The sequence below is a fragment of the Adiantum capillus-veneris genome, chromosome 18 (genome assembly GCF_014529385.1).
Source record: "Adiantum capillus-veneris isolate H3 chromosome 18, ASM1452938v2, whole genome shotgun sequence".
In the NCBI taxonomy this organism is placed as follows: domain Eukaryota; kingdom Viridiplantae; phylum Streptophyta; class Polypodiopsida; order Polypodiales; family Pteridaceae; genus Adiantum; species Adiantum capillus-veneris.
The window spans coordinates 22,619,566-22,647,554 of NC_140948.1; the positions used below are offsets into that span (position 1 = coordinate 22,619,566).

The 27,989-nt window shown below is 43.4% G+C and overlaps 1 protein-coding gene across 1 annotated transcript; it reads right to left on the reverse strand.

The window, feature by feature from the left end:
* Window positions 1–2,386: 2,386 nt before the first annotated feature.
* On the reverse strand, window positions 2,387–3,507 carry LOC147435341 (ribulose bisphosphate carboxylase small subunit, chloroplastic 5-like). Its single transcript, XM_086488403.1, has 3 exons — window positions 3,193–3,507; window positions 2,925–3,056; window positions 2,387–2,762 (listed from the first exon to the last, which is right to left on the reverse strand). Exons 1-3 carry the CDS (start codon window positions 3,355–3,357, stop codon window positions 2,535–2,537), a joined length of 525 nt encoding a protein of 174 aa, XP_086344529.1. The 5' UTR covers window positions 3,358–3,507; the 3' UTR covers window positions 2,387–2,534.
* Between the last annotated feature and the right edge of the window lie 24,482 nt (window positions 3,508–27,989).

Here is a 27,989-nt window from a genome sequence, read left to right on the forward strand (position 1 = left end):
TACCATTTGTGTTTCTTCTTTTGCTTCCGTGTTGACCTTCAGCTTCTTCTCATAGTGACGATGAGTGAGAATTCCCGCTAAACTAGCCCTGGTGGAGTTTTCTACTTGCATGGTATAGTCAAACTCTTGTAATCTAATTAGCCACTTGGAGATCCTAGATGAGACATCCATGTGTCGCATTACATATGGGAAAACCTCCTCCATTGTCAGAATTACAAAGGGTCTAGGCAAAAGATAGGAGCGAAACTTTGTGGTAGCAAACATTAGTGCCATAACCATGTGTTCTACTTCGGTAAATCCCTTTTCAGACGGGATCATGACACGACTAGAGAAGTAAATAGGACGCATGAAAGAAGTTTGTGGGTCCTTTTGCATTAGCACGGCTCCGAGTGTATCACTTCCTACACTAGGGTTCACATAAAATGGCTCGTCCCACTTAAGGGGTGAAATGGTGGGAAGCTTGCTAGGATTTGCTTCACCTCGGTAAGTTACTGCTCATTTTCTTCACTTTATGAGAAGACATCCCTCTGGGTGATTTGTTGTAGAGGGAGGACCACTTGAGATAGCAAGTGAATGAACCTACTTAAGTATCTTACCTCCTGAAGGAAAGAAACCAACTGCTTAACGATGGTGGGTGACAACAAAGATACCAGGGCTTGAATCTTGTTAGGGTCACCCTCAATCCCTTTTGCTGAAATTACATGGCCAAAAAGAGTGACTTTGCTTTCACCCATGTGACATATCCACGTTGAGCTAGCCTCCCAAAGTTTGCACCTTGGTTTAGCCATCATAGACTTTGCTTAGATGCAAAAATAATCTATGAAAACTCGTATTGATTTTCCAAAGTAGGGTTGGAAAACAAAGGTCACATAGTGTTGAAATGTGACCGGGGCATTAGTGAGGCCAAAAGGCATCACTCTATAAGCAAAGCATCTCCAAGGTGTGATGAAGGTTGATTTCTTCTGATCCTCTTCCACTATGCTAATCTGAAAGTATCCTGAGTAGCCATCACACATTGTGTATCGTTCGTGACCCACCACTTCATTGAGAATTTCATCTTGGAATGGTAGGGGAAGGTGATCCCTCTTCGTGGCTGCATTGAGAGGTTTCTAGTCCACACAAACTCTCCACTTACCATTCTTCTTTGGTGTGACTACCACTGGGGAGACCCATTCGAGTCTTTGACAGGGTCGATGACACCTGCTTGGGAGTACCTCTTAATAATGATCGTCTTTGCAATTTGCCACCTTTGTAATCATTATACAAGCCATAGGTCTGACTCACCAATGAGGTGAAGGGGAAAATAGGTAATATGATAATACCTACATTCACTTCCAATAGAATAATTCTAGTATATAAGATAGGACTAATCCTATTGGTTAGATATTTATCCATTATTACATAGGTGTCTTATCATAGAGGCTTTCAATCTTAATTCTTGTATATGGTGCACCTCACACACACACACACACACACACACAAGCATTATAGCTACTGGGGCGATTAAGGGTGAAGTGTTGATTCTTTATCCTACAAATGACATGAATCCGAAGAGGAATTCTTAGCTACTTTTGTGGGTTGACATCAACATAACCTCATGGTCTCCATTTCTATCAAAGATCTTACATGCAATTCACAGGTTGAAAGAAATGTTGGGGGATATTTCTAGACCTGCCTTCCATTAGTCCAGAAAAGGTCACATTATCAAGAATCTCCAAAAACTAGATATCAATAAGATAGATTTAGGATAGGCAATAACTGACCTTTCCGATCAGCTCAATAAAGAATGCTAATAGAGATTAATATGCAAAAGAGCAAGGAGTTTTCCTATTAAATGAAACAGAGGAGAGCTAATGGGAACGGGCGTTTCAATTTCTTCCCTGGGCGAATGTCCCAAAGCCACACTTTTCACACCCAAGGGACTTAAATCGCACTTAATAGCCGCTATTAGAAACGGGTCCAACTTAACTTCATTTAATAAGCTTTCGGCTTCGAACTACTGACATCAAAATGCATTTTTAAATTAAGCAGAGTTAAAATCAAACTAAAATTCATACAATCTCTGGTAGTGTCTCCAAAGGATCCAAATGAGATCACAATAATCCATGCCTAATGAAGCACCTCCTCTACAGCCCATACTCAGCCCAATAACAATAGCAAATGTCAAAGCTGCCCTAAGTAGAGTGGAACCTACCTTTCTCTGTGCTAACAAATGGTGATTAAACCTTTTTCACGTGCAAAGTTGACACAATCGACCAAAGAAAGAGCATTGAAAAAGTCTTAACATAAAAAACTTTAGACCTCCATAGCTATCATTCTTACTCTTCCACCTCATTAAAACAAGACAACTGAAAACTGAAGCGACGAATCACGTAACAAAGAGACAAAGCAGTGAAGCCACCACTGGGAAGTTGTTTCATTATGTATGCAAAGTGGCTGGGACACAAAAGCTCATAAGAGCAAGCTTGTTAGGCGCCAGTGGGAAATGGGAAGCAGGCATTCATGCCAACTAAATTGGCTTGCTTTAAGAAAGTTTAGACAGAGGGCTTCTGGACAAGGAAGCCGGAGACCTGCACCTGCCTCTTAGCGTCAAAGCCCAGCACGCGGATGAAGGCTTCAGGATACTCCTTGGCGCACTCTGCAATTTCACGCAGCACAGCAGCGGCATCTTGGCAGCCAAACATGGGCAGCTTCCACATCACCCAGTACCGCCCATCGTAGTAGCCGCTGCCGTGGAAGTGCTCTCGGTACACGCTCCCGATCTGCACATGATCCGCCCACAACTACCATATCACACCCATCCGTGCATCATGAAGAAAAAATTTAAACACCTTTATTTCCTCATCAATGCCTTTCACCGCCGCCTCCTCACAGATTCTACCTACGTCAAGATCACCATTCCAGTCAGGGAATTAGGCACTTACTTTGTCGAACTCAATGCAAGGGGTCCAGCCTTTTCGGACCATGAAGTCCACCTGCTTCGCAATCTGCTCACTTGACAAAGGCGGCAAGTAGGACAGAGTCTCGAACTTCTTGTTGTCATACGGCTTCCACACCTGCGCGCGCACACAGACACCACAATTTGCACATAAGAGCACGACCAACGCATGCAAATCTTGGACACTCAATTGGGGGTGTGTATGTGAGTGTGTGTTGCACACGCAGAAAGACAGAAGGCAGTTATGCACTCACAAGCATGGCGCTCACACGGCTGCCATTAGAGATGGCGAGCGGGTTGGGGCTCTTGGGGGCGAACAGGGTAGTGGCCTTGAGACCAGAGAAGCTCTTTGACAAGCTCTCTGCGGGGGCGCAGCTAGGAGCGACAACTGCCGAGGAAGCGGCTATGGAGATGGCCATACTGAATACTGCGTACAATCACTCTCCCTTTGCTCTGCTAATCTGGAGCTCTGGAGAAGCGATGAGCTCCAGTGGGATGTATATACCCCGTCCACGAATCAGCTTGTGGTTGGAAAGCTTTGCCTCTATTATCTCTTCTCTCTTTCTCTCGCTCCCTATCCATAAGCCATGTACTTATAATAGGAGCGGTCACGCGCTCGAGTGTGTGGACAATGTCCTATGTGCCTAAAATTTTTCCAATCTCCTTCCCTTGTTTGTTCCCCTTAATGAGCTCCTCCTAACAAAACACTCCAAGCCCAATATGAGAGGACTCATGAGAGCTCTTCAAACAAAACTTTCGTGCAAGCTTCAATAGTGGCTGCTTCAACCACCTCCTTAGAGCGCCTTCCCAAATCCCAACTTAAAGCGCATTTTCGAAGAGGTCCTTTGTATTTTGGAAGGCCTTGTAAAAAAGAAGTGCAACCGCATAGCGTGAGAGGACCATGGGCAAGGAATGCAGAAAATAGTGCATGCAAGACTAGCCAAGATTAGTGCCAATTATAGTTGTAGAGCTCTCATTAAAACCGGTTGTAGCTTGTCACAACCTGTAAAGAGGCGTGGCTATGGTTGTAGAGGGTGGTCGTAGTACCCTCTAGCTGAGTGGTACCTTTCTCCAGAAAGGCGATTGTAGTTGCCATATGGGAGTGGATAAATTGCTAGAAATGATTCTCAGCTGCAATTTTAACTAGCTTATGGGAAGGCGCTCTTAGAAGGGGAGAAGTACCTTTCTACTTGCAATGACCAATAGACCATAGTCTCCACCCACTAGTTTCAATAGTGGTTGCTCCAACCAGCCCCTAGAAGGGGAGAAGTACCTTTCTACTTGCAATAGACAATAGAAGGGGAGAAGTATCTTTCTACTTGCAATAGGCAATAGATCAGTCGCCACCTAATAGTTTCGACACAGCACGGTAAGGAGTTTTCCCATGTCGATTGAGCATTGCCTTTTTCAAGAGTGAGAATCCTCTATGGGGCAGGTCATGCACTAAAACTAGCCTTTTGTTGTTGTGAGATGCTTGGAAAATTAGTTGTATTCCTTCATGCAACACAGGCACATTTTCCACCAATTTTTAATGAAAGCATCACTAAAGTCATCATTCAAGGTGTCGTAAAATGCGTCGCTTAAGCGATGCTAGTTTGGCGATGCTCTTAGCAAAATATGCAACTGTTTAGTGTCACATAAGCGACGCCTGCAACTTCAAAAAGATTTTGCGAAGAAGCCGCTTCGACAAAGCAAGCAAGGGAAGAGTACTTCAACATAGCAAACAAGGGAAGGTAAACGCTCTTCCCCTTCCCCTTCCACTCCCTCCTCCTCCCCAAAAAAAAAACACATACACTAGCACAAACACACATATGCATTCACACATAAATGCGCGCACACACATACATGCATTCACACCACACACACACACACACACACATTTAATCATTTCACTTGGCTGAGATTGCTTGATCTGGCCATAATCTGCTAAAGACATTGTATGTCAGGAATTGTCACTTTTATGGCATTTTTTTTTATGCTAAGAATTTTCTTTTGCTAGCTTTCAGATGATTATAGTTGCTATCACCGATAGTGTACCCGAATGCCTCCCTTTTCCTCTAATGGGATGACCGGCTCATCTTCCTATTGCATAGATTATCCCTCCTCCTGGTAAAGGCAATACTCCTACACTAGCTGAGACTTGGCTTGGAGGGTGGTACTACACATGTTCATTCCTCTCTATTCAAGGTATGACAATATCCATTCACTCTTAAATTGAATTCTTGCCTTTAATGATATTAATTTTCCTCTGTAAGGATGGTTGGCAAACAACCGCTTTTTCTTCTTGTAGTGATGAAGTAGTATACAAAGAACACTTATAAATATGTCTATCTTTAATCATGTTGTGTTAGACTGTGGTTACTTACACTTAGGGCTTGGTTACCCATGATCTCTCTCTATCACTTTCTCTCTCTCTCTCTCTCTCTCTCTCTCTCTCTCTCTCTCTCTCTCTCTCTCACACACACACACACACACACACACACACACACACACACACACACACACAGAGTAAGGATAATGAAATTCCCCTTTTTCAATACTGCAAAGCACTTCGATCTTGTTGTTTTGCATTCATGGGCATCATGTGACTATTGAGAGGATCGGTATCACCTCTTCTAGTTTTGACATGCCTCAACACATCTGATGGGCTAGTCTGATGGCTGGTGCTATTGTTGCTTCTCTCCCTTCAACACTCTGATCGGCAACACTAAGGCCTAGCTCAAAGTGGATGCTAGTTATCTCAAATCCCTACCAATACTTAAGGTGAGGGTCATCTACCCCTCACTTAGACTTGGGATGTTTTTATCATACTTTTCCTAGGGATTGTTCTGTTTACACTTTGGAAATACTAAGCTGTGAAATATTTAACATAAACATTATTCTATGACCTTATGGAAAGTTTGACAATAAAAAATATTATCGAGCTGATGCTTTTGTGGATAATTTGATCCTTTTAACTATGGTTGTACTATAAAGGGTACGATTTGGGCTTACATATGCTGGTTTTACAAGTTTACTAGAAGAGAGAGTGAGTGATAGTGATTTACTGCTATAGTCTAGAATTGAAGTACTGTCCTTGCTACAAATAAAGTGATTGTTGGATCCATTTCATCATACGTCCTCTACCTTACCAATTAGTTCTAGTTACATTAGGATGTTGGTCTCTTTGCTTCATTAATGCTTGGTGATGATTCTTAAGGTTACCTTACTCTACAAATGGAGATAATTCTAAAAGGCTATGTGAGATGATGTGCTTTTTTGTGCGGTTACCAGATATAACTCATACAAAGGATCCCACTACATCATCCTTTGACTCTTACCTGATTTAAGTTTTGTTCAAATTGGCTAACTAATGGTCTTATAGCTTGGCTGTTTGTTGTAGCACCAGATGTCAGGCCAATGGTAGGACCGGATAGCAGACCAAGGGCCAAGGATTGAATGGCTCAATGCGGCTAGGAGCCGAGGGCCATGCATAAGTTAAGGGGTCCTACTTGCAAGGGCCAAGGGTTATAAGTAGGGAGGTTGGGAGGAGAACCATATGCCAGTCCACCCTTTGTCCTTTCATTGGTATCATAGCTCAGGGGGGAGAGCTATGGAGGAAGGGAGCCTTGCATGGCTTGTTGCATCTGTGTGTGTGTGTGTGTGGTCATGGAGGGAGTGGTCCTCAACATTGGAGGGGTTTTGCATGCCTTGAATGGGGGAGAAGAAGAAGCCGCAGCTCGACTACGTGGGCATGGCCGCTTAGCAGAGGACGAGGTCGAAAAGCTAAGGCATGGAAGACAAGCCACAGAGGGGCATGGGCAAAGTCCCTAACAATGAGCAAAGGTGGCCTTGATAGAGGGAGTGCGTGGGAAGGTTGCCCTACACAAAGCCGAGGAAGTTGAGGGCCGTGGAAATGATCGCTATAGCAGGAAGGCATTGTGGACGGACCTGCACAGAAATGGACGAGCCCAGGTTCACGAGACAACACAATGTGTTTTTCGACACAGGGCCAAGCCCTGGTTCTCAGCACAAGGACCTCTGAGTCCGGATTTCTCTCTCGCGTAGTTTCGCTGCGCTGTGCAGGCAATACTTTTTGTTTCTTTCTTTTCGTTGTGTTCTCACCCTGTCCGCCCATGGTGGCAGCACCCATTGACTAACAAGATTAAGGAGGGGTGCCCACGATCGTCCCCCCATCCTCTTCTTCGGTGCTTTGACAAGACTGTCAAGGCACACTATTGCGAAATTTTTGCAACCTCAGCAAAATTTAAAAAAACTTCACAAATATGCAAAGCTAGATTCTTGCACATTCATGCAAGATGAACATGGGCTACATGCGAAGCATGGCTTCATAGTTGCTAATGGTCGATCACAATCTTAATCGAGCATGTTACCATATACATGTGGTAGTGATGTGTGTGAATACACTTAGGACCGCCGAGGCATTTTTTCCCTCTTTAGGAGGTTTTTTCCCCCGTGCATTGTATATACGCCCATCACTCTAGGGCTATCTATCTTTCAATTGCACGCTAAGTAAAACACTCTCTGTTGTGTGCCTTGAGCTTCCTTTATCTTCTCCAAGCTGTGTGTGTTTTCTTGCAACCCTAATTCCAACAATTGATATTAGAGCAGGTTGCGTCCTCTCGGACTTACTCGCCAGCTACTCCAGCACACGCCTGCTCATTTTCTCTAATTTCAATGAGCTTTGGCGAGCGTTCGCAGGTCGACAAAATTTTTTGTAAACTCGTAGAGCTTGGTTTGCTCAAATTTGTTATTCATGCTCATTTCGACCTCTGTTTCCATTACAGCTAGGTCTGTACAAATCATTTTCTATAGAGTTTTTGTCAGTGTTGACTGCATAACAAGTCCCATATAGTCTACTGCGGGTTGTGCTATATAGCACCTGTTGGTCTCACTCAGTTCCTCCTCATTTTGGGCAGTTTTCACATCAGGTGTAGGCATTTTCCATGGCTGCATTAGGAAAAATATGGACTCTCCTTGGGCCTTTTTGATTAGTGAAGGCTTAAGGGAGAACCAATGAGAAGGCTCTTGGGATATCACCTAGAGGGGGAGGAATGGTAGGGGTGCAGCCTAATTGTCTCCCTCTTCAATGCTTGGTTCTTAGAGAGAGGTGGGAGGTAGGCTGGGGGGGGGGGGGGGGGGGTAAATAGGAGGAGAGAGGTGTCATAAAAGAGGGAGGGACCCCCCCAAAAAAAACGCGCATGCTTAAAAACCCAAAAAATTGAAAATTTTTCAAAAGTTCCAAAGTTGACCCATTTGCCTCCAAAACTGCCCCAAAACATAAACTAACTTTAAAAAGTTAATTTTTCCCCCCAAAATCCACTTTTCTCTCTCTCCCTCATTACTTTTCTCTCCCACACTCTCCCTCTTCTCCCTCCTCCCATTCTCTCTCTACAGTCAAGGCAGCCATAGCCAAAAGCTTTCCACCACTCTCTTCCTCTCTCTCCATAGCTCCCCCTTCTCTCACACCTCCATCAACCCTCTACAGTCCCACACTCCATAGCCCACAGCTCCACTATCCTCTCTACCTCTCACTCCTCTCTTTCTCTATCTCCACTGTCAAAGCCACCATAGCCACCATAGGCAGCTCACCTCACCCTCCCCTCAGCTCCTCATTCTCTCTCTCCACAGTACTCAACTCTTTCAAATCCCTTCCTGAGCCCAACTTCCCAAGCATGTCCACGCATAGACGGCCCAAACCAGAGATAGAGGAGATTGTGTTGCACAACACAAAAGACTCAGAGGGGGTATGGATCCCACAAGTGTTCAAGAAGGGTGCATGGATCTACATGCAACCGTCACGTGCTGGACCTCATCGCGTATGGTGTCGAGGCGTATTGGAATGTCATTGGAAGGGCCGGCTATTGACATTCAAAGAAACAAAGTCCGGAACGGTGGCCATCGTGCAACACGTCTACAGTGCAGCTGAGCTCCACCTCAAAAGAGCTTCTACTCAATTTGCACCTCATTGTAAGTTTTCATGGTTTAGCTATCCCATGCATATGTCATGTTTACGTTTATGTGATCATTATGTTTAACTAAGGACATTTGTAAAGATGTTTTTCCATCCAGCTTAGTTGAGGAGCAGCCGCTTGAGTGCCTCTCAGGCACGTTCATGGTTGTGCATGCTCACATTGGGGAGCTTATGTTTCCTAATGTTTCATCGAAAAAACTTACCGAACAGCGAATATTCATGTACTCCCACAAGTACGTGGTGCCGAAGTCAACCGAAAGGTATGGTAGGTTAGAAGCCGTGGAGACACCCTCATTGCAGAGTGCAGAATGGCCAACTCCAGACCATTGGGCTTTGCTTTCTTTCAAGTGCAAGGTGCTGCAAGATTTCCAAGGGTCCCTAAAGTTTGGTAAGGCAACCAGATCGGTGGGTCTCAGTTGGCATTGTCCCATTCATTTGTTTGTGCATGCATTCCGCTCTCTACTGATTGTAGAAACACCAACAATGTTTGTTTGCAAAGAAGTTGACATAGATGCTATGGACACCATTCTAGGTGTCAATTGGGGCTATGTTGACGGTTTGCATGATGTTGACCGTTATAAGTGCAATGTGTCCCCCACACAGCTTTGCCTTCGGTATTTGAAAGCAAGGTGCACCTCGTATGCACGGTTTAGCTATGAGAGGTGGATGCACAAACGTGGCAAATGGATACCCTTGCAGCTGACAGCCGAAGAGATTCAATCCTTTGAAATTCGTATCCGCATGCCCAATAACGAGGTGGAGGTGGTTGCAGTGAATCCGCATTGGACTCTTGCCAATCTTCGGGAACACTTTGTCATAATGGGATTCGAGGATGTCGGTAATGCAAGTTTCAAACTAAACAACGCAAGGTCTGCTTTGTGCTTCCTTAGCTACCGTTTCTTATTTTCTGTGGGTTTTTGTATTTTGATTGCCCATTTTTGGTTGTATAGATTGGAAGGCGGATGGAGGCCACTATGCTTGTTTACAAACATTGGGCTACAGACGAAATCATCTTGTCTAAGTGAATTGGCTTGTAACTTTAATCGTTTATATATTGGATATTTTATTAAAGATTTTGAAAAGTTTTAAGGTGTTGTACTTGATTTTGTACTTGAGTTTTAAGGTGGTGTAAATTTATTTTTTAAATCCATATTTTTTTATTTTTTTCGAGATAGAATATGTCTATATAAGGAGGACCACCTCCTCATTTCACCATTTTCATCCCAGCATTGCAGAGAGACCTAGCATACCCAATCACGCAAAGAGAAGACATGGCTGCTACTAGTGCTTTAGATGCATTCCTTACTGAGGTTGGGCATGCAAATCGCCCTGAGCTTCAAGCATTTTTCACAACCCAACCCGATTTGGAAACCACCTTGACCCTCCACTCTCAATCTCTTGAGCACATTACTTCATACATTTCCACGTGCATGGAGAGATTCATTGTTGAGTTACCAAACCGACCAGGGCAATGGGTCCCTGAAGGCCTTCTCCACCACATCTACCGAGGGGACATGCCATTTCTTCAGTGGCTTGCACGCTTTGCCACCATAGCACAACCCGCCGGACAGTATGTGCGGCTTAAAGCTGATGATGTGCAAGCAATGCGTAAGGGAAGGATTGGAAACACTTTTTTCTCTGTTCAGGCCATAATGATCTTCCTCCTTCACGAGTGCCCAGCAGGCCCTGACGTAGTGCTACCTCACTTGCAGATCGGCGGGGTATTGGCTGATGTGAAGGACCCCAAGCCCGCGGCCATTGACTCATCCGCAGAGGAGAGGACGCTTGCCTTGACCTACCCTGTAGGGATTCAAGGCCTCTTGGAGGCCTCTCCATTAGTCGGTTCATCCTCGGGACCGCCAAAAGGAACCACCACTCGGGATGCCATCCCTGAGGTAGAGATTACCCGCTTCTCCTCCATTGTGGTGGGTGGGGAGGAGTTTGTGTTTATGCACGATCTGGAGAAATCCTTTGAGCTTCGCATGGATAAGTGTTTCGCCATCCTCGATGCCCATGGAAAGTTTGAGCTTGATACCACCACCTCCCATGACGATGATCTCCTACTGCCCATGGGGAATACTTTGGTGGACATAGTGGCGATCGCACAAGCCGAGGTGGCAGCGGCCGAGCAGGCCAAGGTCTCTGAGGAGGAGTTTGTGGCCGTGCAAGCCATGTGTTTGGATAAACGCGCAAGAGTGGATTTACCACCACCTGCTGCAACACCTGTTTGCTTGATCCAAAGGGAAAGTCAAGTGTGGATCTTTACTTGCACCCAGATGCCGATGAGGAGGATCGTAGACAAGAGGTATAGATGCTCACTTACATTTGATTGTTACAAATGATTTTGTTAATGTTATATCATAATTCTGTGCCATATCTCAGAAAACCTATGTTCTGCAAGTTGACGCCTGGGCGCAACGGTCAGGGGGGAGGAGGACACCGTTCGGACCTCAAGCGACACTTGCTCACTACCTCAGCACACTTCCCACTAGTGTCGTGGTGTTTGTCCATGCCGACTACTCTCCCAATGGTCGCTACAAACATTTTTGCTCTCCGTTCACTCTCCAAGGCGTTGTGTTTAACAACACTTGCCCAAACGGCCAACCTTGTAGTGCTTGTAAAGAAAGATTTTGCAATATCCACTTTTGGTGTAAACTTTTGCGGGCGCCTTATTGCCCATGTCGGCATGAACCAAGCTGTAGGGGTTAATGACACCCAAGAAATCACAATCACTTTACTTAATAGGGAGCCACCCCAAAAGACAAAGCGCCAGAAAATTGTAATTAGAAAGATCCTAAAGCAAAAGCCGGATATCATGTAAAGCATTGATTTCTTTAATGAAACTACTTTTTGCTGTCTATGACTCTCTTTCTTGCAAGGTTTTGAATTTCTTATATGTTGGTCTTCCATTGTGTATGAGAAGCACCATAATTTTTGCTATGACTACTAAAGGGTTTGGCAGGCATTAAAATTTAAAAAATGTATACTTTGTTATTTCTAGGCTTCCAAAGTTATGTATTTGCCTAGTAAAGGGCTTGGAAGTGCCTAAACAATGCTGCCACAAGGGCGCGCATTAGGGCTTTCCATCAGCAGATGAAGTGTGCAAATGCGCGCCCTTGTGGCAGATGAATTTGGACACATCTAAGAGCATACCCAAGTACAAAACAGAGTTTCAAGGCATTAATACCCAGTTGCAAAAGAGAAACACATGGATACCCAGGTAACCTAAAGCCCATCTTGCCCCAAATACCTAAAGATGTATTAACAAACCACAAAACTGTGGCAATATCTAAATCCTTCTTGGAGAATAGGAGCATATCCAGTTACAAAACAGAGTGAGAAGACAATAATACCCAGCTGCAAAACAAGAAGACATGGATACCCAGGTAACCTTAAGCCCATCTTTCCCCAGATACCTAAAGTTGTATTAACAAACCACAAGAGTAAACTTTGTGGCAATATCTAAGCCCTTTCTGGAGTTTAGGACTGACATGGACTACGGGGGGATGAATTTCAGCAGCATCTATGCTAATTGAAGCATTGAAGCAAACAAAACATACTTATTGTTTGTCAAAATTGTCTGGAAACCACTGGAGAGTGTCAGCAAAGCACTTGGAGAGGCTGCCACAAGGGCGCGCATTATGTCCATCCATAGGCCTCTGGATGCCCCAAATGCGCGCCCTTGTGGCAGCCAACTTGGGGGCATTCCAAGCCATTTTGAACACTTTGTAGATGTTTTTGTCATGCAATAGTGAGTCACATAGCATGGATACATCAGGAAGTGCCTGCCCCACTTAGCCAAGGTGCTAAACGTAGGCAATTTTTCACAATAACAAGCTAATGGCTACATACATACAATAGAAGGTAGACAAAACTTGAACCACTGCTACATTGCATGGTGCAGAATTAAAACAATACATTGCGCACTGGGGTATACAATAAAAGACGCTTATATTCAAATTCTTCCCAATACAATGCACAGAGTGGGATATTGAACCAAAAGACGCTTGTATTCAAATTCTTCCCAATCTTGGAGTTCCGTAAATACAAAAAGGTTGATGCCTAATTACAAGCTACTCCTCATGGCGCAAACGGCGAGCAAGCTGCATATCCTTGGGCATAATGGTTACATGCTTTGCATGGATGGCACAGAGGTTAGAATCCTCGAATATGCCAGTTAAATATTGCTCTGCTGCCTCTTGGACTGCCTCTATGGCCACGGCGCCCAGCCGAAACTGAGTGTTGTACAATTGCAAAACCTCCCTGCATAGCCTTGCAAAAGGGGCCCTCCGAATCAAGAGCTCGGTGCTCTTTTGATAGTGTCGAATCTCCGCAAAAGCACGGCTGCGCTTTCGTACCTTCTGAGGTCGACGTGGAGGTGCATTTTTGGCACGAGTCGGGGCAGCTTGCTTCCTCTTCTTGTAGACAATGCTCTTTCTCTTTTTTTTCTGCACAGGCACTTCCAACACCTCATAATCGGATTCCACCCACTCTCCATCTGATTCGTGCTCTTCACTATCGACCGGTTGTGATGGTGTAGGTCCACTCCCTTTAGGAAGTGTCTTAACCCCAATAGACATGTGAGCCTGATAAGTTTGTATTTGGACGCCAACCCATGGGGCATCTTCATCCGTTTGTGTCTCTTCGGAGCCTTCTGACGGCTGCTTTTGGCTGTTTGTTTCTTTGCCCTGGTCGCTCTCATCCTCCCTGTTGCCATCAGAATCGTTGGAGTCCGATGAATAGACAACAAGACGATGCTTCCGTCTCTCTTTTGCTGCTGTAGAGGACTGGCCATGCTGATTTGAAGCTCCAGCTTCTTCTGTGTGGACTTCACCTTGAGCTTGTGAAGTTCCAGCTTCTGTTGTTGTACCTTTGAGTCGTTGGCCATCCGGCCCCTCTGGATATGCAATCCTAGCCGTTTGTTTTGTTCGTGCCATGGTTGCACATAGTAGGGAAGATGACAAAATGAGCCCCTTCAACCTTTAAATAGGTTTTTTTGAGATTTGGGCCCTTTCACACTATGTGGCCAATTGAGTGAAACTCAAATAAAGCAATTGAATTGAACAACTAAACCAGGATCATGCGGACGGCTGACGCGATGCCCAAACGCTGCCTTTTCGATATTTAGTTGCACGCCAAGCTTCGTGGCCGAGGGACGCTCGTGAGCGTTTCTACTTCTCGGATGCTGCAGTACGGGAAGCGTTGCGTAACTGCTTTGCTAACATCGATTCTCTTGCTTTCTCAATAGTACGAGTTCTCCCAAAGGTGTGCCTAAAAAACCAATTAAACATCTCTTGGAGGTAGTTGGAGTGTGAACTACCACCACCATGCCGAGTATTCTTGAAGTAGACTCCTTTTGCTCGATAGTGGGACTTCTCCATGCCTTGTGTACTCCATATATCAAGCGAACCATAGCGGTCCATGAAGTATGCACCATGCGCATAGAGAATGTGCTAAAACAACCAAAAAGGAGATAAGCAAATAGAAAAGTTACATTTTCAAACATTGCATATGTATTAAGTCCGTTAAAACAAACCATGTAGTGTGTAATCTTGCTTTCAGACCATCCGTCCTTAGCGGCCTTTGTGAATTCATAAAGCACCTTCTTGAACTCCTCTCGCTGCTCAACGGTGGTGCTTGAAAGATTCATCAATTGCACAACCTTTTGAAAGGATGACCATACTAGCTTGCGTTGGTTAGCAACCTCCACATTGGGATCTTTTTCCGTCGTGCATGAACACAAATCTTTCCACAACTCCCACCGCTTCTCACTTGCTAGATCGACACTTGCCTTGGATACCTGCATTGGAGACTTTGACATCTTCTTGAAAAATCGACGTGCTTTGGCTCCATTCATGGAAACCTTCTGTGCCACCTCATATGTCTTCTCCCTACAAGTCTCTGCTACAATGTTCACCCTTGATCGGTGACATCCAATCTCATTAAGGAGCGTCTCCACCCCCTGCAAGGAGTCTTTTGACCGTTGAAGGGGCTTCATTGTGAAAGCATAATCAATGTGATGCTTTAAGATCCTATCAAATATTCGCATAAACGCATGCAATGTGCAAAAGTGAACATTGTTGAGGGAGAAGGGAATTATGGGGTTCCACCTAGGATCTTTGCTATCGCTATTGGGCACCTGCAGTATATCACATGAAAGAACTGAACTTTGCCACTCCCTATTTATATGGTCATCATTATCATCGTCCTGACCTTCCACTTGAGTTGCTCGACTTGTCTTGTGCCCTTTCGTACAGAATGGACAGGGAAGTAAAGACTTTGCACCTTGTTTGCATCCAAGCATGCACTTTATGGTCTTTAGATCACCACCTAAATGCCATTCAACATCAAACTCCCCACGTCCTGGAACCATGAGCTTCTCACCGTTTATTTGAGCTTTAATGACCTCTGTGACCCATGGGATTCTACTGAAAATCCATGCAAGGACTTCATGTGTCTCTTTCGGAACTTCAATTGCACCAAGCCACCATATATCCTTCTCTGATTGCACACTAAAAGAGGGCTTTGTCGCTTCACTCAAACTGGAAGATTGCTTGGCATAAGCTAGGGCTTCATTCATAAGCGTGATGCTCATTCTCTCCAACTTTCTCCCTTTAACAATTACACACTCATCCAACTTCAGCACGAACACAAGCTTGCCTTCAAGAACTGCCAACAACATAAAGCCTCAGAATGCATGTTATGACACATCATAGAGCATGTAGGAAACTCTAAACTAACATGCATCACTCAAATTGTAGAAAACAGCCATGGATTGCTGCAATCGTATCAAGTCCACAAAGATATTGTTGAATTTGGTGTAAACAAACCCTTCGGTCTGCAACACACTGTTAGAAACAGCACCGCTTCCCTTCCCGCGGCCCTTCCTTCCTTGTGATTTGCTACGGAGCGGCTGAAGAGGCATCGTGTCTTCAATATACAAGTAGTCCCCTAATCGGTGAACAACATCTTCATTTGACACCTTTTTGGCAATCTTCACTCTGTGAGGAAGTGGGAATAGGTTTTCCGTGACTCCTCGACTTCTTAATGCATCTTTTAACACTATATGTATTGCTTGATAGCCCTTGGTACTAATCCCAACAGCATCACAAATATCCTGAACATCTAGATCAATGACAATATTAGAAAAATCTCTAAGAACTCTCTTAGTGATTGCGTATTTCAAGTGTTTTGCCTCTGGAGCATCAAGCATCCCAATAAAATCCTCTTTGTTGAAACAAGAACGAAGCAAAGTAGCTCTAGCTGACGCATTCTCGCCGCCGTACGTTTCTTGGACGAAGTTCCTATTGCCCAAAACAACAATGATGAGCCGTATTAAACTTAAACAACATGAGGGATAGAACATGTTACCTCATAGCTGTCACCCTTCGTTTTCTTGCACCTCCACGTGGTGCAAGAGTCTGAATTTCGGACAACTCTCGTTTCCTCACCCTACCTCCCATGGCAGTACTCTTCATGTGTGAAAGAGTATCCTCAAGCTTTTTAATTACATTTTCCTTGGTTGTGATGGTGCTCTTTGCCTCCTCAAGCGCACTAGTAGTAGCTGTTTGCATCTGAGCTTGAAGATTGTGGAAACTCCCATTGAGCAACTGCCAATGACGCAAGTAGATTTCGGACCGCGCAATCTCGTGTTTGTTGAGTCTCTTGCAGTAGCCCAACAAACCTTGCTCTCCATTTCCAACGTATTGCAACAGTGATGGAATGTTTGTAAAAGACGGATGAACATTGAGAGAAGGATCCTTTGGATACAAGCATCCGTCTGTCCAGAGATCCACATTCTTCTTCCCTTGAGCGCGGCGTTCGTTGGCTGAAGGTAATGTACCCAAGCATGTTTTCTTTGTCGGAACATACTCTTGAGGTAGGCGTAGGAAAATCCTTGGAGACCTGTTGGGGTATAGGCGCCTGTGCCTTGCCCAGCCGCCCAGAGTTTGGGCGCCCCACCCACATCGCGCGTGGGTCTCCTTCTCTCTCTCTCTCTCTCTCACTCTCTGTCTGTGGTGCTCCCCGATCCCCTTCAATTGGTATCAGAGCTATGGTGACCGCGGAGAGCACGACGGCTTTGAGAGCTTCGAGGCGATAGCTCGCTCGCTCTCGACGGTAGAAAGATTAAGAAAGCTTGGAAGCTTTGTGAGAATGCAATGGGAGCTTGTGAGCTCAGTTGAGAGTGATGTATGCTCTTGTGGAAGCTCAGAAAGGAGTGTGGAAGACTGTGTGTAAGTGAAGGTGCTGCCCTAAAACTGTGTGCGCAGCAGCACTGTTTTCAGATTCGTTTTTCTCCTTGTAGAATGCAGAACTGAGAATTCTGTCCGATTAAGGCCCATCCTTTTCGACGTGGTCTACAACTTTGCAGAAGAAACTTTTTGCAAATTCCTCACCGTTTTGCTGATATTCAGCTCAGACTGACTGTATACAGAAATTCCAGATTTTCTGTTGTCGCATTGTGTGCGAGTTTGATGCACTTTGGAAGCATGGGAGATGCTTGAAGTTGTGCATAAATTCTGAGCTAAAGATGCAATTGCAGCTTGTGTTAAGCTTGTGGTTTGAGGGTTTTTTGGTAGACTTGGGCAACGAAGTACGGAGGCGTTTACACACCATCAAGGCGGTCTCTTGAGAGACGCAGTTTTTTGGAGCACACAGGTGGAGCTTCTTTCACTGGTTTTCACAAGATACTTTGGCAGTGATTTTGTGCTTGGATTCATGGTCTTTGCAGATGGTTTGCATATGGTTATGGCGCATGGTTGATGCCCATTATACATGCATTTTGACGAGCACTTTCAAGTGCCGGTGAGCTCTCTTGAGAGCATTGTTTTCTCTCACCTTTTGTAGTCTTTAGACTAGGTTCCCTTGCTTAAAGGCACAGTCGCCTTTAAGTGGGAGGTTGTTGGGGTATAGGCGCCTGTGCCTTGCCCAACCGCCCAGAGTCTGGGCGCCCACTGACTTGTATACCTTATACATAGCATAAGTGTATAGGGGGCTGCTTACTCTTTGAGTCTCCCCACCCACATCGCGCGTGGGTCTCCTTCTCTCTCTCTCTCTCTCTCTCTCACTCTCTGTCTGTGGTGCTCCCCGATCCCCTTCAAGACCTACCGCGTGAAGAGCTTGCTGGGACATTGGTCACATCGTCAAGAGGCATTGTAGGATGGAGAGATGGAGTGTGAAGGATGGAGGGATAGAGCTTGTAGGATGGAGAGATGGAGCTTGAAGGATGTGTTAAGTATGGAGCCTGATTTACCCTTGTAATTTTTTGTGGTAAAAGCGCACATTTGTAAGGCCCCCATTATGAGGAGAAGCCATCGTGTGTGAAGGAAAATCACTCACAGGAAACCAAAATTTTCACGGACAAGAATCAGGGGCAACTTTAAGGCCTCGGGAGCGGAGGCCCCCGATACTTTTTTTTTTCACCGGAATATTCTTTTTCGTCGGAATATTATGGCCGGACGGCGGCCGGAAAGTGGTTGGAAAACAACCGGTCGGTTGGCCAGTGGTCGGTAGTCAATGGCCGATGACCGGTGGTCGGAAGTCAATGGCCGGTGGCCGGTGGCCGAATTCAAAAGCGGACTTGTCTTCTCAAGGGCGGCCACACATGGGCGGATTGGAGGGTCCGATTTGGACTTATTCGCACAAGGGCGGCTACACATGGCTGTCTCTCATAAGAGAGGGCAACCCTTTTGGCCTATAAAAGGAGGCCATTTCTACACACATTTCATAGTGTGAAGTTGATGCAACAAGGTGAGTGTGAGGTGGTGAGAGTGAAGCAAGGCGGGAGCTCCATTAAGGGTATAATCCCTTTGTAAACTACTTCTTGTTTTGAAGTACTAAAGCCATTGAGTGGCTGCTTTCCCGTGGACGTAGCCCACATTGGGTGAACCACGTATATCGTGTATACTCTCTCTCTCTCTACTCTATAATCTCGTGTATATAAATCTGTCTCTCTCCATTAAGTAATCTACTCAATTATCTATTTAGCTACGTCTTATTTCCTAACAGGATGGAGAGATAGAGCTTGTAGGATGGAGAGATGGAGCTTGAAGGATGGAGAGATGGGTGCTTAGGTGCAGCAACAGGTGCAGGTGCAAGGGGGATGGGTGTAGGAGAGGAGCTTAGATTAGGAGAGAGAGTTTTCAATTTTGGGGGGAATTTTTTAAAAGTTTGGAGGGAGTCAAAAAATGTTGAATTTTGAGTAATTTAACTTTAAAAACTTTTTTTATTATGTGTATATGTTGGGGGTACTTTTTAGGGGGGAATAGAGTTTTTTTGAAAGTTTTTGAAAAAAGTCATTTTTTTTACCTCTTTGACCCACGGATTTGCTTAGGTGGCATGGGAGAGTTAAGAGGCCACTTACAAGTTGGCCAAAAAGGTAGAGAGAGAAGACCCCCTACCCCTTTACTTTTCAAATGGTTTACCCCCCCCTTCCCTACTTTTTAAATGGTTACACCCCCCCCCCCCCCCTTCCCCCTACCTTTTTAGGGGTCAAAGGTGGAGGAGACCCTACCAACATAGCCCCATTCAAAGCCTTTGTCCCCCTTAATCTTGGCAGGCTTCCTTTAAATTAGGGATTCTTACAAGGCCCATGGAGAGTCCATTTTTTTCCTAATGGACAAGAACACAGATGTGTTCAAGATGTTTGCTACTGAGGACAAATTGGATGGGGGCAATTACCCTGTGTGGGCTTACATGATGCAACATGTTCTTGTGTCAAATGGCATTTGAAATATTGTGCAGGGCAGTGATGTACCTCCTGGTTCTGAGGATGTAGGCGATGTTGAGGATGTGGCAGATCTTGTTACAAGGATTGCTGTTGTTAGAGTTGTTTTGCCTATGGCACAACAAGCTCATTGGGATGTAAAGGATGCGCAGGATCATGTGTTGATTGCGTTGTCTGTAAAGCGCACCATTACTCCTCACATATGTTCAGTGAAATCTACAAAACAGGCTTGGGATATTCTGGCTGGTCTTTATGCAGGTCGCAATGAGGCAAAAAGTGCATTGTTGCGTAAAGAGCTAGAGTCAAAGATTATGCATGAGGAAGTTGATATGGACACTTTTCTTGCTGGTGTCAAGGATATCAATGAGCAACTTATTTTTGCACGTGAAGTCATTTTAGACAGTTCCCTTGTGTAGATTGTTCTTGATGCCTTATCAGATTCTTACCAGATTTTTGCTAGTACTTGGAGACTTATGACCCGAGGAAATCCTCAATTTTTCAAGTTTGATGCATTGTGCACATTGCTGTTGCAAGAGTCACTTTCCAAAATAAACAGGACTAAACAACGTGCACTTGAACAGGCTTTTATTGCTTCTCAAAGAAAGGTTGGTAACAGCAATGCAACCACTTCTTATGGTTCTTGTTGCGAGTGGAAAATAACCTGTTCCTAATGCTTCCGCTGACAGCAATTCGTCTGGAAATTTTGGTGATAAGGGAAAAAAGAAGATGCGTTGCCATTATTGTAAAGCTAATGATCACTTGATCAAGCAGTGTTCTAAGTTAAAGGCCAAAGAGGCTAAGAAGAAAGAGGGTGGTTCCACAGCAAATGCTGGTTCCACTACAAATGCAGCCATTGTTGAGTCTTCTGTGAAAGGAGATTGTGATGCTGATGTTGATGTAGATGGTTTGAGTGCAGATTGCACTTACAATTTTGTGGGCCTATACAAACTCTGTCTTTGGGAAGTTACTTGTACTTCGGGACTTTCATTGATGAGTACTCCAGGCATGCATGGGTATATCCATTGAAAGATAAGTCCGAAGTGTTCATGTGCTTCAAGCAATTTATTGCTATGGCTAAAAATGTCTCGATATGTACTATGGGCACCCTCCATTCGGATCGAGGGGCGGAGTATATGTCTCATGAATTTAATGCATTTCTGGCTAGTTGTGGGAGAAACCACCAATGTATAGTGCCGTATACGCCTTAGCAAAATGGTGTTGCCTAGAGGAAAAATAGGTCTCTTATGGAAATGGAACAATGTATGGTCAAGAGTTAAGCTTCACCACATGGCTCGAGGTTGTCAGGTGTGCCACTTATGTACTCAACAGGTGTCCTACGAAAGTGTTGCAGTCTATGAATCCATATGAATCTTGGCATGATAGAAATCCATCTATTGAGCACATGCGTGTTTTTGGTTGTTTGGCTTAATATGGTTTATTGCCACAAGTGCAACGCAGACAATTGGATGATAAGGCTATCAAATGTATTTCTGTTGGTTATAGTGTTGAAAGCAAAGGTTACAAGTTGTACCATCCGCAAACAAAGCGTATTTTGGTCTCACGTGATGCTGTGTTTGTGGAAGATTCTGTTCAACCTTTGCTGTCATGTACTAGAGATAGTAATGTAAGCTCACAGGGCATTTATGACACTTTGTTGCCTCTTCAGTGGTGGAAGTAAGAATGTAAATTCCAATGAGGCAAATGTACAGCCTATGGGGGTTTCTGAAAATGTTATAGATCAGCCTATTTACTGATGCACATGTACATGATGTACTTGATGAGGAAAGCGCTGAAAATGAGCAGGCTAGAGGTATGCCAAAATGGCTGGTGCACACTTTGCGTGACAGTAAATTGGATGCACCTTTGTCTACTCGTGCTCGTTCTGGTTCTTGCCATGCCTCTTATGCATCAGATTGTTATGCTTTGGCTGTGTCTAGCTCACATGATGTTGAGGAACCTTTGTCTTTTGATGAAGCACAGAATTCAAAAAATTGGATGGCTTCCATGCAATCAGAATATGATGCACTTATAGAAAATGACACATGGACTTTATGTGATTTGCCTCCTGGGACAAAGTCCATTGGTACGAAGTGGGTTTACAAGTTGAAATGCAAGCCGGATGGTGAGATTGATCGCCATAAGGCGTGACTTGTTACAAAGGGTTATGCAACAAAAAAGCATAGCTCCCACTTGTCGTATGACTACTGTGCATTTTCTATGTACATTGGTAGCTCATTTTGGTTGGGATGTACAACAATCAGACATTGTTATTGCTTTCTTAAATGGTGACATATTGGAGGAAGTTTATGTAACGCAGCCTCATGGCTTTTTCAAGAAAGGATAAGAGGACAAAATGTGTAGATGTAAGAAGGCTTTGTATGGGTTGAAGCAATCTCCTCGTGCTTGGTATGAGAAAGCTGGCACTCATTTGGTCAAACAAGGCTTTTGTAACAATCCAGCAGAAAGCACCATGTATGTCAAGCGTGAGGGCGATGTACTTCTCATTGTTTTTCTTTATGTGCATGATTTGCTGATCATTGGTCCCAATGAGGCACACATTGTTGAATTTAAGGTTGATTTGAAGGTACAACTCCCGAGGGTCCTCTTGTCCAAGACTCTACATCCAGATGCTCTATAGAGTGAGGCCCCATAGGTCCATATAAACTTAGAAGGGATGCCCAAAAGCAGAGCCCCAAAAGATTCTATGCCAAAAGCACTTCACACCAAAACATGGAATTCCATACAAACTGCCACATCATCAACCCCTGCTTTATATACTAAAACTCAGCCCAAAGTTCAAGCTTTTGAATTCTAGGTTATAGGCCCCTTAATCAGTGATCCATAAGTTGGGCAAGGTTAGAGTCTTTAAACTCTTACCCTCTAGGCCCCACAATGCTGACCTTTTCACGGATGTCTTGATCTCCTAAATTATCAAATTCATATATTTTCTTTTCACATTTCAAGCAAATCATGTCCATGACCATCCCCACAAGACTGTACATTCACATAGCATACAATTCACAAAATCACACACTTAGTTCACATTGAGCAGTGTGTTTTAATGTTTCAATCTAACCATCTCATCTCATTTAGAACTCTTGATGCAGCTAGATCTATGTGTAGTCACCTCATCCTTGTGGAACTCTTGATGCACTCACAACAATATCTAATTATCTCATCCATATAATCTTCGTGCACTAGATTCACGTACATTCAAAATTCAATCACATAGCCATCACATCCAAATCTTGCTAATCTCTAACAGATGTCTAGATGCACTAAGTTCAAGTCATCCATCAGATAAAATGTTGCAAACATTTCATCTTTCTGTACATGTCTCTAATGATACACATATGAAAGAGCACATGTTTTCAATTCAATCATGTTCTCAATTCAATCAAGGAAATTTCCAATTCAATGTACATATTTTCATGAAGTCATTCCACAAAATATTGGTAGATCATCAGTATCTCTAATTAAAAAAGAAATTAGTCACTTTATTCAATCCAGGCAATCTGTGACAAAGGAGTGAAGTGGCTCCCCTCTTGTGCAGTTTGCACTGCACAAAATTCAAACTGCTCATTCATAAGTACCTTGAAAAAATACAAGGTACAACTTGAAATTGAGGAGAATTTGTGATGTTTTCCTCCCCATCTACTTTGCATTTAGAACCAAAAAGTGCCCGTGGCCCAATTATCTAATGGACTTAGCTTATCTTTCTGTGTATTTTCTTGTACCATGTGACCTATTGGTAGCCTTGTTGGCCTCCCCTGCCCATTGGCACCTCAATCAAAATTTTCAAATTCTCTAATGAACCATCTCCTTCGAAACTCTCTGAATTGTCAGATCGTTCCCTTTCTTCTTTAAAAGACTCTTGCCCCTCTAAGTTGGACACTAACTTGTCCATAGAATAGGGCAATGAGCCAAAATGCATACCAAAAGCCTATTTAGCACCATCCATAAGACAATGGAGTTAAGACTTCTTTTCTAGGCAAAATTGTTGTTTTTTTTTTTGCAATCCACAACACAACTTCTCAATCTTGTCCTTCAGAGTGATCCTCCAAAATGTGGACACTGTCAAATATGTATCCCAAAACCTCTGGCAATAGTTCCATCCTCAGATAATTCCAATCACATACAAACTGCATTGGTCTTCTCGAGATGTCTTGATCTACTGAATCTTGTTACTCTAAAATTCATATCCGTTCTTTTCATATTTCAAGAAAACCATGCCCATGACCATCCCCACAAGCTAGTACATTCATATAGCATGCAGTTCACAAAACCATGCCCATGACCACCCCACATGACAATACATTCAATGTAGCATGCAGTTCACAAAATCACACACTTAATTCACACTAAAAATTGTGTTTCAATCTTTCAATCTAACCATCTCAACTAATCCAAAACTCTTGATGCACCTAGATCGTTGTGTAGTCATATCATCATTCCAGAACTCTTGATGCACTGATCATCTCATCCATATAGAAATCTTGATGAACTAGAATCACATTCAATTTTAAATCACTTATCCATCACATCCAGATCTTGCTAATCTCTTACAGATGTCTAGATGCACTAAGTTCAAGTTATCCAATAAATTAAATGCTACAGACATTTCATCTTTCGCTACATGTCTCTAACAATGCACATAAGAGAACATGTTTTCAATTCAATCAAGGAAATTTACAATTGAATTTACATATTCTCATAAATTCATTCCACAAAATAATGTCAGGCCATTAGTAGCCCTAAAATCTTAAAAATAAAGTAGTGACTTTATTCAATCCAGGCAATCTGTGAAAGGAGTGGAGTGGCTCCCCTGTTGTGCAATGTAATGAAAATGGCCTATGAACATTGGGAATAGCAGAATTAAGAGAATTATAGTGAGCATTTTTATGAGACTACTTTGAGAACATAGAGGGTGAACTTAATTAGCGATAGCAACACAACCATTGTACTTAATTAACTTGGCATGAACAATACTTTTGCAAGAGAGAGAATTAGAGAACATGAGAATAGTTGAGGACCGGATTGATGTGGAGCCGGTCCCCCCTCCAATAGGCTTTTGTCTTATAGATTCTCCCATCAAGAGAGACTTTACAATCTTTGTGTTCCTTGTGACCTAGGTGATACAATGAAGATGAAAAGCTTCATGCATCACGAGCATAACATAGACTTTGTAAAAGCATTAACCATCCCTGGCCTCAGTCCCAAGGCATCAAACACCTTTGAAGGAGGAGAGACCTAGAGGGGAATGAGGGTAGGGAAGAGGAAGAAGAAGTAACGTACCAGAAATAGATAGTTCCTCACTTATCATCACTCTTCTTGCATAGCATAGCATAATAGCATAATAATAATGATGATGAAGATGGAAAGCTTAAGCATTGAAGCATGTCTCTTGGTTGGATTTGCATTCCATATCCAAGACTGTTGGTATAGGCTCTCAAATTCTCAACAAGCTTGGAGAAGGAGATGGAGATCTTTCCCTTTGCCAAGAAAGAGTGAGCATGTGTGAGAGAGAGTATACCCCCCAAGCACACCCCGAGCTTGCTTTGGTCGACCCCCCCCCCCCCCCCCGGTAGCTCATGTTGGAAGTTTATTGAACCCCTGAAAGTCTAGCCAATCACATGCATAGTGTATATTAAGAAACCATGCCACCCTTGGGACAAGTGTACCCCTTTCTCCTTTGAGAGAAAGGACTTGATAAATGCATAAATAATTAATTTAATTAGCTAAATTATCATTGGACCCCTTGAAAGGCCAACCAATAGGCTTTAGGCACACCACGAGAGAAACATGGAGAGGAACTATACATGTGTCCTTGTTGCTTCTTTAGACTAGGCTTGCCTTGTGTGAGGTGTGTGTGTTCTCTCTTGTGCCCCTACAATGAGGGCTCACCCCCCCTTGAGTAGGGATCTAGTTTGACTTTTTGAAACACCTTAACCCCTCAAGCACCTTAGTCATGGAGCACCTTAGCACCTTAGGTCATTAAGAACCTTAATAACCTTAGTTAGCAAGCACGATAAGCACCTTAGTTAGGGAGCACGACAAGCACCTCAAGAACCTTAGTCATCAAGCACAACAAGCACCTCATGCACCTCAGTTAGCAATCACGACAAGCACCTCAAGCTTGGTACGGGTTCCCATCTCAAGCACAACCCTAGTTTGCCTAAGGTCAAAGTAATTTTAACACCAACCTTTGGAGGTCTTTAATGAAGCTAACCCTAAGGTCTTTAAGCTCCATTAGCTAGCCTTGCTCTTTAACATACCATCTCTCATTTGGACCCCTTTAACCTTGGCCTCGTGTTGAGATAGATCCATATTCACAGTCTATATTCTAAACCTTGTTCCTGATTATTCTCCTTGATTAAATGATCAATTTAATATGAGAAAATCATTTGGGTTGGTTAGATATTAGATATTATGACGTTACCTCTCTCTTGAAATCATAGTCATCCTCGACTATGAGGTAGAAGAGATAAAGCCTTAGTCATTAGTCGATGTTTCTTAGCGGGTAGAGGATATCTTATTACCCTTTGAAATCATTCCAAGATGGATGACTAATCCATTTGGGGATTGGGAGACTTAGCTACCGCAAGCATGTTTGCTCTTGAGTCCATTTCATTCTCCCAAAGTAGAGTGAAAAATTCTACTTGGTCTTTAAGAGAAGTCGTCATCACAAACATGATTCTAAGCATGCATACTACTTAAATTTGTGCACAAGGAAAAGAGAATTAGTCTTATAAGACAAAAACATTGATCATTCAAAAGAAACGTGTACATTCACTTACTCTAATGTAGCATTGTAAGCATTGACAAGGTTCACACTATCCTTAAGCTGCTGTACTCCTTGCATCCATCTAGCATCTTCAAAAGAATAATTTTTGACTTAATAAGATATCATCACATAATCTTACCATGCCATAGCACCTTGTCTTCAAGCCGAAGGATAGATTTGGGTTGTAGCACCTCTTCTTGGTCTTGATCTCTGGTAGGTCTTCAATAACTGGTTCTCTTGGTGGCTCTCCTTTGTAGGCCTTAAGTAGGCTCACATGAAAAGCATTGCGTATGAGCCAATGGTTGGGCAACTTGAGCTGATAAGCCATTTCATTGATTGGCTTCAATATTTGAAAAGGACCATAGTATCTTTTTGCTAGTTTAGCATAACACTTTTGGTGGCCCGTCGGATTTTTGCCCGTCGTTTGCCTTAATTGAGCCTTGGGAAATTTGAGTGAGACCCAATCATTTTCTTTGAATGTTAATGCCCATTTGTGCTTATCAGTAGAAGATTTTAACCTTTGTTGAGAGATGGATATAGCCTCCTTAATCTTTTGGAAAGATTCTTATAGGTCACGACTATACTCATCAGCATCAAAAATCTTCCCATGAACTTTAAGTAGAAAGGGACTTTTAAGTCTTCCATCTATGATCTCAAAAGGTGCCTTTCCTGTAGTAGTATGGATAGTATTATTGTATGCATACTCTACAAGAAGGAGTAAGTACTTTCCCATTGTGAATGTTGATCTACTTATGTAACATAAGTCTTTAGTAGATCGAGAATAGTAAGATTGGCTATCTCACTTTGGCCATCCGTTTGTGGAAGATAGGCCGAAGAGAAATTCAATCTTGTACTTAGATTTTCAAAGAGAGCTTTCCAAAAATTAATAGTCATTCTAGGATCTCTATCTGACACGATGGATGTTGGAAATCCATGGTGTTTGAAAATCTAGGATATGAAGAGAGCTTCCATTTGGTGTGTCTTAATAATATTTTTGACAGGAATAAAGTGTGCTTGCTTGTTAGACATGTCAATTATTTTCCATATTCTCGTATTCCCTGGATAGACTTGGGTATTCCAAAGATAAAATCCATGGATATACTCTCCCATGGTGAATTAGGGATTGGAAATGGCTGGAATAATCCAGGTTTCTTCCCTCTATCATATTTGATCTGTTGGCATACCACACATTTTGAAACATACCTTGTGTGTCTACTTTCATGGTAGGCCAATAGAAGTACGTATCTAGTCCTCAAAGAGTAGGTTGAATGCCTCTATGCCCCGCATAGGGAGGAGCATGGGATTCATACATGACTTTATCACGAAGGGAGTGGGTAACACATAGCCTATTTCCATGGAGAAGATAACCATCCTACAAGGTGAATGGTTCTTCTTTCTTCCCCAATGCAAGGACTGACATTATGTCTTTAAAGTCAGGGTCAGTAGCATACTCATCTATCATAGAAGATAGGTCATTGTTGTGAGCTGCTATAGACACCACATTGACGCTTCGTCGTCGTGAAAGTGCATCGGCCACTTGATTATGCTTACCATCAATGTGAGCAAT

Coding starts and splice junctions, on each gene's coding strand:
- LOC147435341 (XM_086488403.1), bottom strand. CDS start 3,357: ATGGCCATCTCCATAGCCGCTTCCTCGGCAGTTGTCGCTCCTAGCTGC. Junction 3,057..3,192: donor GCCGTGTGAGCGCCATGCTT/GTGAGTGCATAA, acceptor GTGCGCGCGCAG/GTGTGGAAGCCGTATGACAA. Junction 2,763..2,924: donor CTTGCATTGAGTTCGACAAA/GTAAGTGCCTAA, acceptor GATCATGTGCAG/ATCGGGAGCGTGTACCGAGA.